This window comes from Lynx rufus, unplaced genomic scaffold, assembly GCF_022079265.1.
Source record: "Lynx rufus isolate CCGP_SWC_20201006 ecotype Redwood Valley unplaced genomic scaffold, mLynRuf1.p SCAF_1, whole genome shotgun sequence".
Taxonomy (NCBI): Eukaryota; Metazoa; Chordata; class Mammalia; order Carnivora; family Felidae; genus Lynx; species Lynx rufus.
Genome location: NW_025814823.1, coordinates 29,091,409 through 29,104,452, shown reverse-complemented (window position 1 = coordinate 29,104,452; position 13,044 = coordinate 29,091,409). Strand labels below are relative to the sequence as shown.

At 38.4% G+C, this 13,044-nt stretch overlaps 1 protein-coding gene across 7 annotated transcripts in view; it reads left to right on the top strand.

Annotated features, from left to right (window-relative positions):
• The window catches only part of NAA16 (N-alpha-acetyltransferase 16, NatA auxiliary subunit), a 66,936-nt gene that overhangs the window by 40,467 nt on the left and 13,425 nt on the right, over positions 1-13,044 (top strand). For all 7 annotated transcript variants that reach the window (XM_047080371.1, XM_047080369.1, XM_047080370.1 and 4 more), the window contains 4 exons: positions 1,050-1,122; positions 4,705-4,874; positions 5,235-5,387; positions 10,481-10,609. In XM_047080371.1, the coding sequence (XP_046936327.1) occupies positions 1,050-1,122; positions 4,705-4,874; positions 5,235-5,387; positions 10,481-10,609 (525 nt within the window). The remainder of the gene's footprint in view (positions 1-1,049; positions 1,123-4,704; positions 4,875-5,234; positions 5,388-10,480; positions 10,610-13,044) is intronic.

Sequence of the window (13,044 nt, the reverse complement as noted above, 5' to 3'; positions counted from 1 at the left end):
GCAGTGAGCCCAGTGCAGTGCTCGAACTCATGAGCTATGAGATCATGACCTGAGCTGAAGTCGGACGCTCAACCAACTGAGCCACCCAGGCGCCCCTATAATTATTACTTTAATACATGTAAAGTGCTTGTGACAGTTCGTGGCTTCTTATTGTTGTTCCCTTGTCTGGTATGTTCCCTTTGTCTGGTGGTATTAGCAGCATCCCATGTTTTAAAACTAGAAAACTTAAAAAATTATCGCAATTAAAATAATACCATATTTGTCAGATACTATTAAGCGTTTTAATGGGTTCCCTTCACTTTTAAATCATTACTTTTTTTGGACTTCACAAGTAAGATAGTTATATTTTTCCAACTTACTCTGAACAGTTAACATCAATAGGCATTTAAAATCAGTTATACATAAAAGCTGTTTTTTTTTCTTTTGCCACTTCTAATTCATGTCACTTTTAGTTTGCCTCTTTCAGGGCATAGCACATTAACAGTGTGGTTTCTAGTATTTCAGTCCTTACTTGAGGGGAGTGTTGAAATGTAACTCTTTATTAAAATGATCACTAAAAATTAAGGGGGTTTAAACATCTGCTTAGGAGTTTACTTCACCTTTTCCATCAATTCACTGTGTCATTTGGGTCACTGCACTTGAGTTTTTTGTTATGAGTGGCTTTAGAAAATCTGAATATGTAATGGTTTACAACTTCACAATATAACCATGAGAAGCAAAAGGCAAACTGTTGGAAAAAAAAAAGGTTTTGTAGTAATTAGTTATGATTTGTCCTTTGAAAACTCAAAGCTACTTACTGAGATGGGAGATTGAAGACTGAGATGCTGTTTTACTATTAATAAAGAGCAGTATATTTTCTGTGTTTTTCTTGCTTTCCCCTCACACGATGGGGCGGGGGGGGCGGGGGGGGGGGAAATAGACATACTAATAGTTAATTTATAGTCCTGAAATAACCTTCACATTGTTTCCAAATTTAATGTACTCCACAGTAAATATAAATAACCTTCAATAAAATATTTTTAAAATTTAAAACTATGTTTCTTTAACAGATTTCTATAATCCAGGAGCTTGTTACGAATTATGAAGCCTCTCTTAAAACGTGTGACTTTTTTAGCCCTTATGGTAAGTTTAAATTAGATTAAACTGGAATTTGAATACTCATTTCAATCCATTTTTAATCACTTACAGTAAAACTAACTTATATTTTAAAAATTTTTTTTTTTTTTTTTTTTTTTTTTTTTTTTCAACGTTTATTTATTTTTGGGACAGAGAAAGACAGAGCATGAACGGGGGAGGGGCAGAGAGAGAGGGAGACACAGAATCGGAAACAGGCTCCAGGCTCTGAGCCATCAGCCCAGAGCCCGACGCGGGGCTCGAACTCACGGAGCGCGAGATCGTGACCTGGCTGAAGTCGGACGCTTAACCGACTGCGCCACCCAGGCGCCCCTAACTTATATTTTATGTATGTGCTACACGATACCTATTTACTAAATAGTTTTTGTTTTTGAATTAATAAATGAAAAGAGCACTTTCTTTTATTTATTTATTTTTTTTGAGAAAGAGAGAGTACACAAGTTGGGGAGAGAGGCAGAGGGGAAGGGAGAGAGAGAGAGAGAGAGGGAGGCAGGGAGAGGGAGAGAGGGAGGATCTTAAGCAGGCTCCATGTTCAGGGAGGAGCCTGAGGCAGGGCTTGATCCCACAAACCTGCGATCATGACCTAAGCTGAAATCAAGAGACGCTCAACCAACTGAGCCACCCCAGTGCCCCTTGAGAAGATCACTTTCAGTCTTACTTAAATTTTCCACAATCTTGTGAGGTGGGAGCTAACTCTGTTTTAACAAGAGTAAGCGCTTCAGAGGTTAAGTGGCTTGTTTAAGGTCATATAGTTAGTTTACACTGAAACCTATTTTTCCCAAATTCCTACTTCTCTGTTCTTTCTACTAGTTCATTACTTTGAATTATGTATGATTTAGGAGCACCCGGGTGGCTCAGTCGGTTAAGCTTCAGACTTCAGCTCAGGTCATGACTTCCCATTTCGTGAGTTTGAGTCCCGTGTTGGGCTCTGTGCTCATAGCTCAGAGCCTGGAACCTGCTTCGGATTCTGTCTCCCTTTCTCTCTGCTCCCCCTGCCCCCACCCCACTTATGCTCTGTTTCTCTCCAAAAGTAAATAAACATTAAAACAAATTTTTTTAAAATTCTGAATGATTTGGTTCTTTCTCTCTTTGTAGGGACATGTGTAATTCAAGGCATCTTAGTTTAGAAAACACTCTAGAATGCTTTCAGTCATGCAGATGGTAACTTTAGTCTGAGTTCTTCATGTATCTTTTACATGTTATTGCTCTTTTGTTTTTGTTTGAAATAAATTTCATAATGAAATAACAGAAACAGAAATAAATAGAATTATGAACCCTTGTGTCCCCTTCACCCAGCCTCTATTACCAGTATTTTGCCAGTCTTATGTAAAGTTATCTCCTGTCTAGTTTTTTCTCTGGGGTATTTTTTTTAATGTTCATTTATTTATTGAGAGAAAGAGCACACATGTGTGTACACACGAGCTAGAGAGGAGCAGAGAGAAAGAAAGAGAGGATCCTAAGCAGGCTCCATACCGTCAGCACAGAGCTTGATGTGGGGCTCGAACTCACGAACCATGAGATCGTGACCTGAGCCAAAATCAAGAGTCAGATGCTTATCCAGCTGAGCCACCCAGGCCCCCCATTTCTAGGGTATTTTTTTTTTTTTAATTTTTTTTTCAACGTTTATTTATTTTTGGGACAGAGAGAGACAGAGCATGAACGGGGGAGGGGCAGAGAGAGAGGGAGACACAGAATCGGAAACAGGCTCCAGGCTCTGAGCCATCAGCCCAGAGCCCGACGCGGGGCTCGAACTCACGGACCGTGAGATCGTGACCTGGCTGAAGTCGGACGCTTAACCGACTGCGCCACCCAGGCGCCCCTCTAGGGTATTTTTAAAGCAGACATACTGTTTCACCTGTCAGTACCTTAGTGTACATCTCTGTTTAAAACACTTAAACAGAAGATACAACCACAGTGCTATCTCACATAGTATTAACACTCATATCCTAATATCTAATACCCAGTCCAAATGTAAATGTCCCCAGTTTCCTCAAAAACTGTCTCTGCATAAATGGCTTATTTGAATCTGGCTCCAGCAGAGGTCCACACTTTATATTTGGTTATGTCTCAGATAATTTTTTAATCTTGATAATTAACCTCCTGCCATTAAAAAAACTACAATCACTATTTGTAGTAGGTCATTTGTATTTTGGAATGTCCCATATTATGGATTTGGCTGAATGCTTTCTCCTGGTATCATTTAATATATTTTGCTATCCAGATTTCATGTGAACTTCTAGTTAGATTTACAGGCTTGATTAGATCCAGGTTCCTTGTGAATACTTCTTATGTGATGCTTTGTACTTCCTGTTGTATCACATCTGGAGGCAGAAGACATTCTGGTTATTTGTCTTTGAGATGTGAAGATTGATCAGGGTTCAGATGTTACAGCCTGATCTGCTGGTTAAAAAGTTCCTCTTACCTAATGATTTTAGCAGTCACTGAGGATCACTGCCTCAATCCCTTTTATTCTATAATCATTTCCCCTCTGCATTTATAATAGCTAGAATTCTCTTATAAACAACTTTTCCTTATCAGGAATGCCTGGGTGGCTCAGTTGGTTGAGTGTCTGACTCTTTGGTTTAGGCTCAGGTCATGATCTCGCGGTTCGTGGGTTCAACCCTGTGTTGGGCTCTGCTCTGACAGCTCAGAGCCTGGAGCCTGCTTCAGATTCTGTATCTCCCTCTCTCTCTGCCTCTCCCCCTGCTTGTGCTCTGTCTCTCTTTTTCTCTCTCTCTCTCTCTTTTTCTCAAAAATAAACATTAAAAAATTTTTTAAAAAAGGAACTTTTCATTTGGTTTCTCTGAGATATAGTTTATATAAGAAGAACAAGATAAATGCTTGTCTTTTTCCTTTATTATTTGTTTTAATTTATGTTAATTTCTGTGTTTACAAAACTTGTTTTTTTCTGTGGTATGGGTAAATCCTCCATTCTACTTTTTCTACCTGATTTCATACCTGTATCCATTTTAAAATCCATTTTGAGAGCTTGATATTTATTTATCTACTCTTCTGTAGCTTGAGGAATGGCATGGAGCTCAGCTGACTGTGTGTGACTGCTTTTGTCACATGGCAGGGCTAATTCCACCTTGTCAGGAAGGTATCTTCATACCCTTCAACTTGGGGTTTCCCTGATTTGGGGTTGAGTCTTAGGAAGTGCAAAGCCCTGGCAGTTCTTGTCTTTGTGACAGTCTTGCAGTGGTATTTAGGGACATCTGTTCACCACGCTGTGACCTTGATTTTTCTGGGCCTGCTGCCTTATGTTCTGAGCCGGAGAATGCATCGGGTTAGACTGATTCACCTCTTTTCCCCAGCACTGTTTCTTCGGAGTGAAGTAGAGGTCAGAAGTCTGTGAAACCAGCATGTTGTTTCTCTTCCCGGCTGCTACTTTTTGAACTTTATGGCATAAAGTCCTACCTCTCTCTGTTGACATTGGTCATTTTTCTGGGTTTTTTACTGCTTATTCTTATAATAATTATTAATTTCATCATGCATTAAGGGAGAGAAAGTATATGACTTACTTTACTTTGCCTTCTTCTTTATAATAATTTTATATTTGTTTGATTGCAGAAAATGGAGAGAAGGAACCCCCGACAACACTTCTCTGGGTTCAGTATTTCCTGGCACAGCATTTTGATAAACTTGGGCATTATTCTTTAGCTTTGGATTACATTAATGCTGCAATTGCTGGTACTCCCACTCTAATAGAATTATTCTATATGAAGGCAAAAATTTACAAGGTAAAATCCTAGTCATGTTTTTTGAATAGCTGAAGAATTTGGCTACTTTAAGAACCCTTGGAGTTTTTTCCATATAGAAATAACTTCTATGGTACCCTGATAATCTATTTCTAATACTCTAATAGTCCTAGGGAGTTTTATGTTACATAGTTGTATAAGCAGTGTATAATCAGTGTTAATTACTTGAATCATCTCTTAGTAAATGTAAATTATAACTTATTGAAGGATTTCTAGAGAAGTTTGACAGAAATGGTACCAGATTTCTAGTTTGTCTGTATAATTTTTTTCTATTTATATTCACCCATATTCTTTTAATAACAAATACTGTGATTTCTTTAATAATGCTTTCATTTCTTAAAGCATATAGGTAATCTCAAAGAAGCTGTAAAGTGGATGGATGAAGCGCAGTCTTTGGACACAGCTGATAGATTCATCAACTCCAAATGTGCAAAATATATGCTTCGAGCAAACATGATAAAAGAAGCAGAGGAAATGTGTTCCAAGTTCACAAGGGTAAGAAATGCCATATGCGAGTGTGTACTTTTCTGAATTAGTACAATTAAACTTAAGCTCTATGATGATTTGTGAAGTTTGCCACTAAAGTTCATAAGAATTCATTTTTGTCATTATTTTTATTAATCCCATCTAGCTTGTGTCCTAAGGATGGTTTCTTACTGTGGTTCAGTGTGTGTATGCGTGTGCTTCTGGTGGGGGACGGTTGAAAGACAATGATAGGAGCACAGTATCATTATACGAAAATAAGCAATATACCAGACTTCAGTGCTTATATGTAATATTCAATTCACAACTCTTTTGTCTCATTAGTAATTTGTGGCTGCTTTTTATTTCTCTTTTCAGTTTCTTTTGAATTGCTCGTAGAGCTTTTTCTATGTAGAACCAGCCTCTTCGAGCTATAATTTCTGACATTTCAGAATTTAAGTTCTCTGAAATTGCTGGGCTGAACATCTGTTCCTTTCCTGTCCCTCCTTCCCCATCCGTACATCTCTTTTTCCACATGAACTTTCTATCTCATTATGAAAATAGTAAGTTTATGGTTCAAAATATATGTAGACTAATGGAACACAATAGTAAGCTCAGAAACAGATTGACATGTATTTAGAAACTTGGTATATAGCCACAGGTGCTTTCAGAATCAGAGATGAAAAGATATTGCTGGCACAACTGACAAAAATAAAATGCCATTCTTCTCCTGCACACAAATAGATTCCAGGTTGATTAAAGAAAGTATTAAATTTATCTTTAGAGTTTGAGGTAGGAAGCATTTGTTAAGAAACTAAAAAAATTTAAGTATAAGGGTAAAATTGATATACTTGACCATATTAAAAATTAAAGGGTACTGGGGCGCCTAGGTGGCGCAGTCGGTTAAGCGTCCGACTTCAGCCAGGTCACGATCTCGCGGTCCGTGAGTTCGAGCCCCGCGTCGGCTCTGGGCTGATGGCTCAGAGCCTGGAGCCTGTTTCCGGTTCTGTGTCTCCCTCTCTCTCTGCCCCTCCCCCATTCGTGCTCTGTCTCTCTCTGTCCCAAAAATAAACGTTGAAAAAAAAAAAAAATTTAAAGTGTACATATAACAAGGAATAACCATAAACAAAATGAGACGGTAGACCATAGAATTGGAGAAGGTATTTCCAAATCATATGATGGAATAAGATTTTATAGGGGTGCCTGGGTGGCTCAGTCAGTTGGCCATCTGACTTTGGCTCAGGTCATGATCTCACAGTTTGTGGGTTTGAGCCCTACATTGGGCTCTGTGCTGACAGCTCAGAGCCTGGAACCTGCTTCGGATTCTGTGTCACCATCTCTCTCTGCCTCTGCTTGTTGTGCTCTATCTCTCTCTCAAAAATAAACATTAAAATAAAAATTAAAAGAAAAAAGAATTTATAAAGAACTCCACAAAGAATTCACTGAAATAGTTCCTTAATACACATTGAATGTGACATTGAGGCATAAAGAGGAAACCACATTTCCAAGTTTAATTTCCAAGTTTTAATTAAGATACCCTGGAATAAATAACTTTTATCTCCGAGTGCACATTATGTATACAATGGAGGGCCTTATTGCTGGTGTTTGTGAGTAATTTAGGATGAAAGTAAGTTACCACTGTGCCCTGTGATACTACTGTTTTCCTCATGCAGCCCCAGCGTACCACCTTCCTTAAATGTTAACTAGATTCTGGTTGTGTTTGGGTGTCTGTCAAAACTGCTTATAATTTAGAAGTCACAGAATAGCTTGAATTTTGTTGTGAAATCTTAACTACTTACAAGAATGTCATAGAAACAAAAACACACTAAACCTCAATAAGAGAAAGACAAGATGAGAGAAACATGGGCAAAGGATGTGAATAGTTAGCTCACACAAGTGGAAAATGGAATGGCCAAAAAAGATGCTTGCATTAGTAATTAGAGAAACAATAAGATCTCATTTCGTACCATCAAAGTGGCATAAGTATTCGCAGGTATTGGTAAATAATATGTCATATATATCATATATACACATATCTCCTATGTATACATATGGATCACATACAGCAAAACCTTGGATTACGAGTAATTTGTTCTGCGAGTGTTCCACAAGACGAGCGAGCATTTCTAATAAATTTTAACTTGATAAATGAGCAATGTCTTGCAATATGAGTGGTACGTGATGCTGAACATCACATGATCACAACTGAGCCAATGGTTCTTGAAAGTCGCTTTGATAAACAAATGCTTTAGAATACAAGCATGTTTCCAGAATGAACTATACTTACAAACCAAGGTTTTACTGTATACGAAATACATGTCCTGTATATTTAGGATGAGAGAGAGACAACAGATGGTCTATAAGTAGTAGCGTTTAATGAAAACTTAAATGTCTGTACATACACACACAGCTCTCGCTCTCCCTCTCAGCTCTCGCTCTCCCCTCGAGAGAGCGAGAGAGAGCTCTGTGTGTGTATGTACAGACATTTAAGTTTTCATTAAAGGCTACTACTTATAGACCATCTGTTCTCTCTCTCTCATCATAAAAATGGCTTTTGCATCTGAACCTGCCTGAGCTCTCCTTTCTCATATTTAGAGTAATGCTAATAATTTATATACCATTTGTAAGGGGAAATGGAAAGTAGCTTTAACAGTTATTAAGCACTGAGCTAAGTATGTTATATGCATAATCTCATTTAATCCTATCAGTCCTCTGATACCATTACTCCCATGTTATAGTTAGAAAATATTTAGAGAAGTCAGGTACTGTGCCCATTGGAGATCACCCAGCTAGTCATTCCTTTTGGAGCCAGGATTCTAGCTTAGCAATCTCTGACACTAAAGCCCATGTTTTAGAATGGTAATAGGAGCAGAAACTGTAGTGACTAGTGTTTCAGAAATTCACACACCACAGGATCAATAGATTGCGAAGTGGTAGATGTAATGTAGAGAGAAAGAAGTAGCAAGAGTGATGGGTATTAGGAGAAGAAAACTAAAATGAGCAAAATCGTCTTAGTGTTCATGTTCACCTACCACTGAATCATGTGTTTGTCTGACGTTTTGCAGCAAGGTGGGTGAGGCTCTGAAGGGGTCATGTAGTAGATAGTGCAGGGGTTCAAACTCTTTGATGCCCTTTGCCCTGCGACACAGATTTGGAGACGGTAAGAAGTACAGGAATAGATACAGAAGCAGGCGGTGTCTGTGCAGGAAAGTACCACCTGGAAGCCAAAGCAGAGATCGGAAGGAAAGTGCAATTAAAATGAATATACAGGGGTTCCTGGGTGGCTCAGTCTCTTGAGCATCCGACTTCGGCTCAGGTCATGATTTCACAGTTTGTGAGTTCGAGCCCTACATCCGCCTCGCTGCTGTCAGCCTCAGGGCAGAGCCTGCTTTGGATCCTCTGTCCTCCTCTCTGCCCCTCCCCCACCTTGTGCCCCCAAATAATAAATATTAAAAAAAAATAAAACGAATATACAAAACTTCTTAACTAGATCAAGTCCAGTGATTTTAAAAACCAACCAACACACACACACACACACACACACGCACCCAAGTCACAGACAACCAGGATGTGTTTGAAAAGGCACCACAGAATGAAGAAGAAGGGGAATGGTTGTCTGTTTGAGGAGAGGAGTCCTCAAACCCCGTGGCTCAGCTGGCTTGTCAGAATTGCCTCTGGTAATTCACTCTTGACAAGCTGTCCTGCTGGATGGAGACCTGGGTCTGCTCAGCCACCCTCGTTCCTGGGCCAGATGGGCCCAGAACGTGTGGTGGATAGCCCAGGGAGTGAGCCAGCAGAGGCAGACTGCTAACCTCAAATAACCAGTTTATGTCTGATTTTAAGTGATTCTATCTGATCACTAATAAGTGAGTGAAGTGTGCATATTTTCTTCTGGCAGATTTTTCAGTGTTTTAGAACCTGTGTACAGAGTTGCTGATGCAAGCTGGACAGTTCTAGTTGGTAAAGATTTTGAAATGAAAAATAATGTAGATTTCTTATAAAAATATGTAGTCACCAAAAGATGGAAAATATATACAGCCATAAGGGAGAAATAACATACACCCATAATTCCATTCACTGAGAGATAACCAGTTTTTACACTTTTAATGAGAATACTGAAATTGGAACAGGTCACAAAAAATGGGTGTGAAAAAGAACTGAAGACTGAAATTATTTATGAATATGTATCTTTGCCATTTTTCCCTGGGGTCACATAAAGTATATTTGAAATAACTCTTCTAAATTGTGATAAAACTCCAGTGGCCCTCCATTGAAACTAGGTACTTTAGGTCTTACACTCTTCTCAGAATTCTCATTGAACCCAAGTTAACAAATATTCTTTTTATTTTTTGTTTTTATTTTTTGAGAGAGAGACACACAGAGGATGTGTAGGGGAGGGGCAGAGGGAGAGGGAGAGAGAGAATTAAGCAGGCTCCATGCCAAGCTCAGAGTCTGATGCAGAGCTGAATTTCACAACTTCAAGATCATGATCTAAGCCAAAACAGGAGTCTGACACTTAACGGACTGAGCCACCCATGTGCCCCTAAGTTAACAGATATTCTTTACAAATTCCCTTATTTGGCTTTGTCAGCCTAATGCAAATGGGAGGAGTTGGTATGGAACGAGAAGCAGACCCAGGGACACAAAGATAGTGCCAGCTGATAGCCTGAGGTGGAGGGAGGAGACCAGGAAACCAAAGGAGCCCTGGAACTAACAGATTCAGCAGTAACTGGGTGTACATCACAGTGACCGAGTCAGCAAGGAAAGGTTAAGCAGTGGTTGCTTAAAAAGAAAATAAGCAGTGCTTCCTAAGGATTACTGTTAAATATTTTAAATATTTTAAATATTTAAATAAATAAGTATTTTAAATAAAAGTGTTCAAAAACTTAGTTTCAGCAATCTGGAGTCTTTTCTGGGTAGGGTGTTGAATACCCCAACAGAGCTGGGTAAATAAGACATTATGTAATTTCACATCAGTAGGAGCCTTTGGAAGAACCTTGAGCTATTTGTCTATTGCTATGTATTGTCATAATGATACTTGTAGCCACAGTTGTAAAAGAGAAAATGAGGTCTTTAGGATCTCTTTTGTTGTTTGTGTCCTATATTTATGAATGCTTCTGTTTCAGGAAGGAACATCTGCTATGGAAAATCTAAATGAGATGCAATGCATGTGGTTTCAGACAGAATGCATTTCAGCTTACCAGCGTTTGGGGAGATATGGGGATGCCTTGAAAAAATGCCATGAAGTAGAAAGGGTAAGTTGTAGAACTTTGACTTTACTTTTCTCTTGTAAGGTGACGAAAAAAGCGGGTTGATTTCTACATGGGATCATCTACCTGTTCTACTTTGGAAACTTCACTGTGAAAAACATCCTTGGTCTTTAGCTTTTCAAACATTCAGAAGTTGTGAATAAGTGATTGCTTTGTTTTGATCCTCAAATGGTTATGATTGAGACAGGTCTGCGTAATTTGGTCTGAGGGAAGAAGGAAAAGATGAATTTATCAAGCCATTACTGTTATTATTAACATATATTCAAAATTTGTTTTTCCTAATCCGGCCATTATTTGATCTCCTCACTAGCCCAGAAGGACACACAAGCTGATGGCCACCTCTTTCCCCTTTACGTCAGGATCTGCTCTGGAGCCAGCCTCTCTCCAGTTTGTCTTCCCAGGATACTTGTTCTCACGTCCGATACTTTGTACAGCAATCTGTGGCTGGTTTGCAGGCTTATTTTATTACTTGCTTTTAGGATTATGTGTGATGTGTCCTAGTGAGGGGACTTTTCTTTTCCTTTGTGTGAATTTTGTTTTCCTGTTCTTTGTCATCTCTGAAGCACTCTCCTTCCAAATGGACAACAGGAGGAAAAGAGCCACAAAAGCACCCCTGAGGCAGTCCTCAGCAGCCCTCAGTTGTGGGGTCAATCGGCAGCACTGTTCCCATGCTGACGCAGTATAAAACCACAGGCGTCGTAGTCAGGTGAGCCTGATGTCTGCACTCTAGCAGTCACTTTGGCCTTTTTCCCCATGTGAAACTTCCAAGGTTACCCAAAAGAAAGCCTAAATCTTAGGGGGTGGCTTTTGCTGGGAACTGGAACTAGGATTATACCTGATCCCTTTTGGAAATAACCTAGTTTTTTGTTTTTGTTTGGTTTCTTTGCTTTTTTCTTTTTGAGCCTGGGCTTGCTGGCTATATCTCTGGGGGAAAATCCATATCTTCTCCTTGAAAAATATAAAGCCCTCAGATGATACGCGAAATACTTAGGCAATATCCAAGCATTCTAATTTAAACCCGGCTCTTATTTCTGTGATAAAACCATAGATCACCAGTTTGTTTCAACATTCCTTAGATGACCAGCACTTTAAAAGCATTCTTGTTACTAAGGAAAGATACATGCTTATTACCCAGGACATTCTCAGGGAGCAATAGATTGTTTCCTGAATGAAGAAGCTACTAGGCACTTATGGATCAGTAATTCCAGCAAGGGCATGACTAGATATTTACCAGATTTTCTGTGAAAGTGCAATTTGCACATCCTTAGGGTCATTATAACTATGAGTGTCTCCAGCTTCAGCCCCACCCCTCCTAATATTCATGACTATCAATAGTTCTCTTGGTGGTATTTCTTGAGGATTGTTAGAATATGATTAATAGCTCTTCCATTACTAAGTTTCATTTAGATTATGCTCTCCCTTAAATTTTTAGTGACTTTTGTCTGAGTAACATGAAATAAAAGTCTCTAATGTCAGATAAACTGTGTCTCTCGTTCAAGAAATAGGATTTGACTGGTAGAAAGCATTTTTGAAGAAAAAAAAATAGAAAACCATTGGCTATCAGAGATTAAAATAGGCAGAAATTGTCACCCTCTGGTCATGTTATATAATCATTTCTAGAAACTTTACTGTTTCTGTTTTGGATTTGTTAGTGCTTGAGGACAGAAAGAACCAGACACAGATAAGTGAGGGAAGAGCCTATTCTTATGCCATTTGTGAGCTAGTCTTTTATAGTGAGTTATTCATAGTAAAAGTAAGACTTAACTCTTCTAGTGTATGTAGAAATGTGAGTGCTTAGTATAAATAGGGTGATTAAATATTTGCCGACTGATTAATACTAAATTAGTAATGCTATTAATTTCATTTCTAATAAAATTAACATAATCTGAAAGAATTCTTAATGATATGATTTGTTAGGATTTAAGAGTAATTACAGAATTCAATGATTTATTATGATAAATATCTTCATGACCTACTTTTGTGCCTGGATTTTAAATATTTTAGTAAAGAAATGATGACCTTTCAAAAGTAAAACTTTGCAGTTAACCTTCACCTTCAGTGAATATGGATGTAAGTTCAAATAAGGTCTAGCTAGGCCTTTCTTCTGCCTTCAAGAACTTACTCAAGAATTCTCCCCTTGAAGGCAGTTTCAGCCATGACATGTATTGCTGTAAGCTTTTAGTTAATTGCATTTGTAATGTTAGAATTCTAGAATGGCCCAGGATAGTATTTTTTTTGCTTTCATCTTGCAGCCCTCATAGGATTTTAGGATTATCTGTAAAGGTTATGAAGTCCAGCCTAATCTGATGTTTAGAACTTGAGGTTTATTAAAAATAAAACAAAACAACCATCTTTAAAGATACTAGATATAAACATGTGTTCATAATAATTTTATATTTCAAGACTTCTTTCTTTTCTTT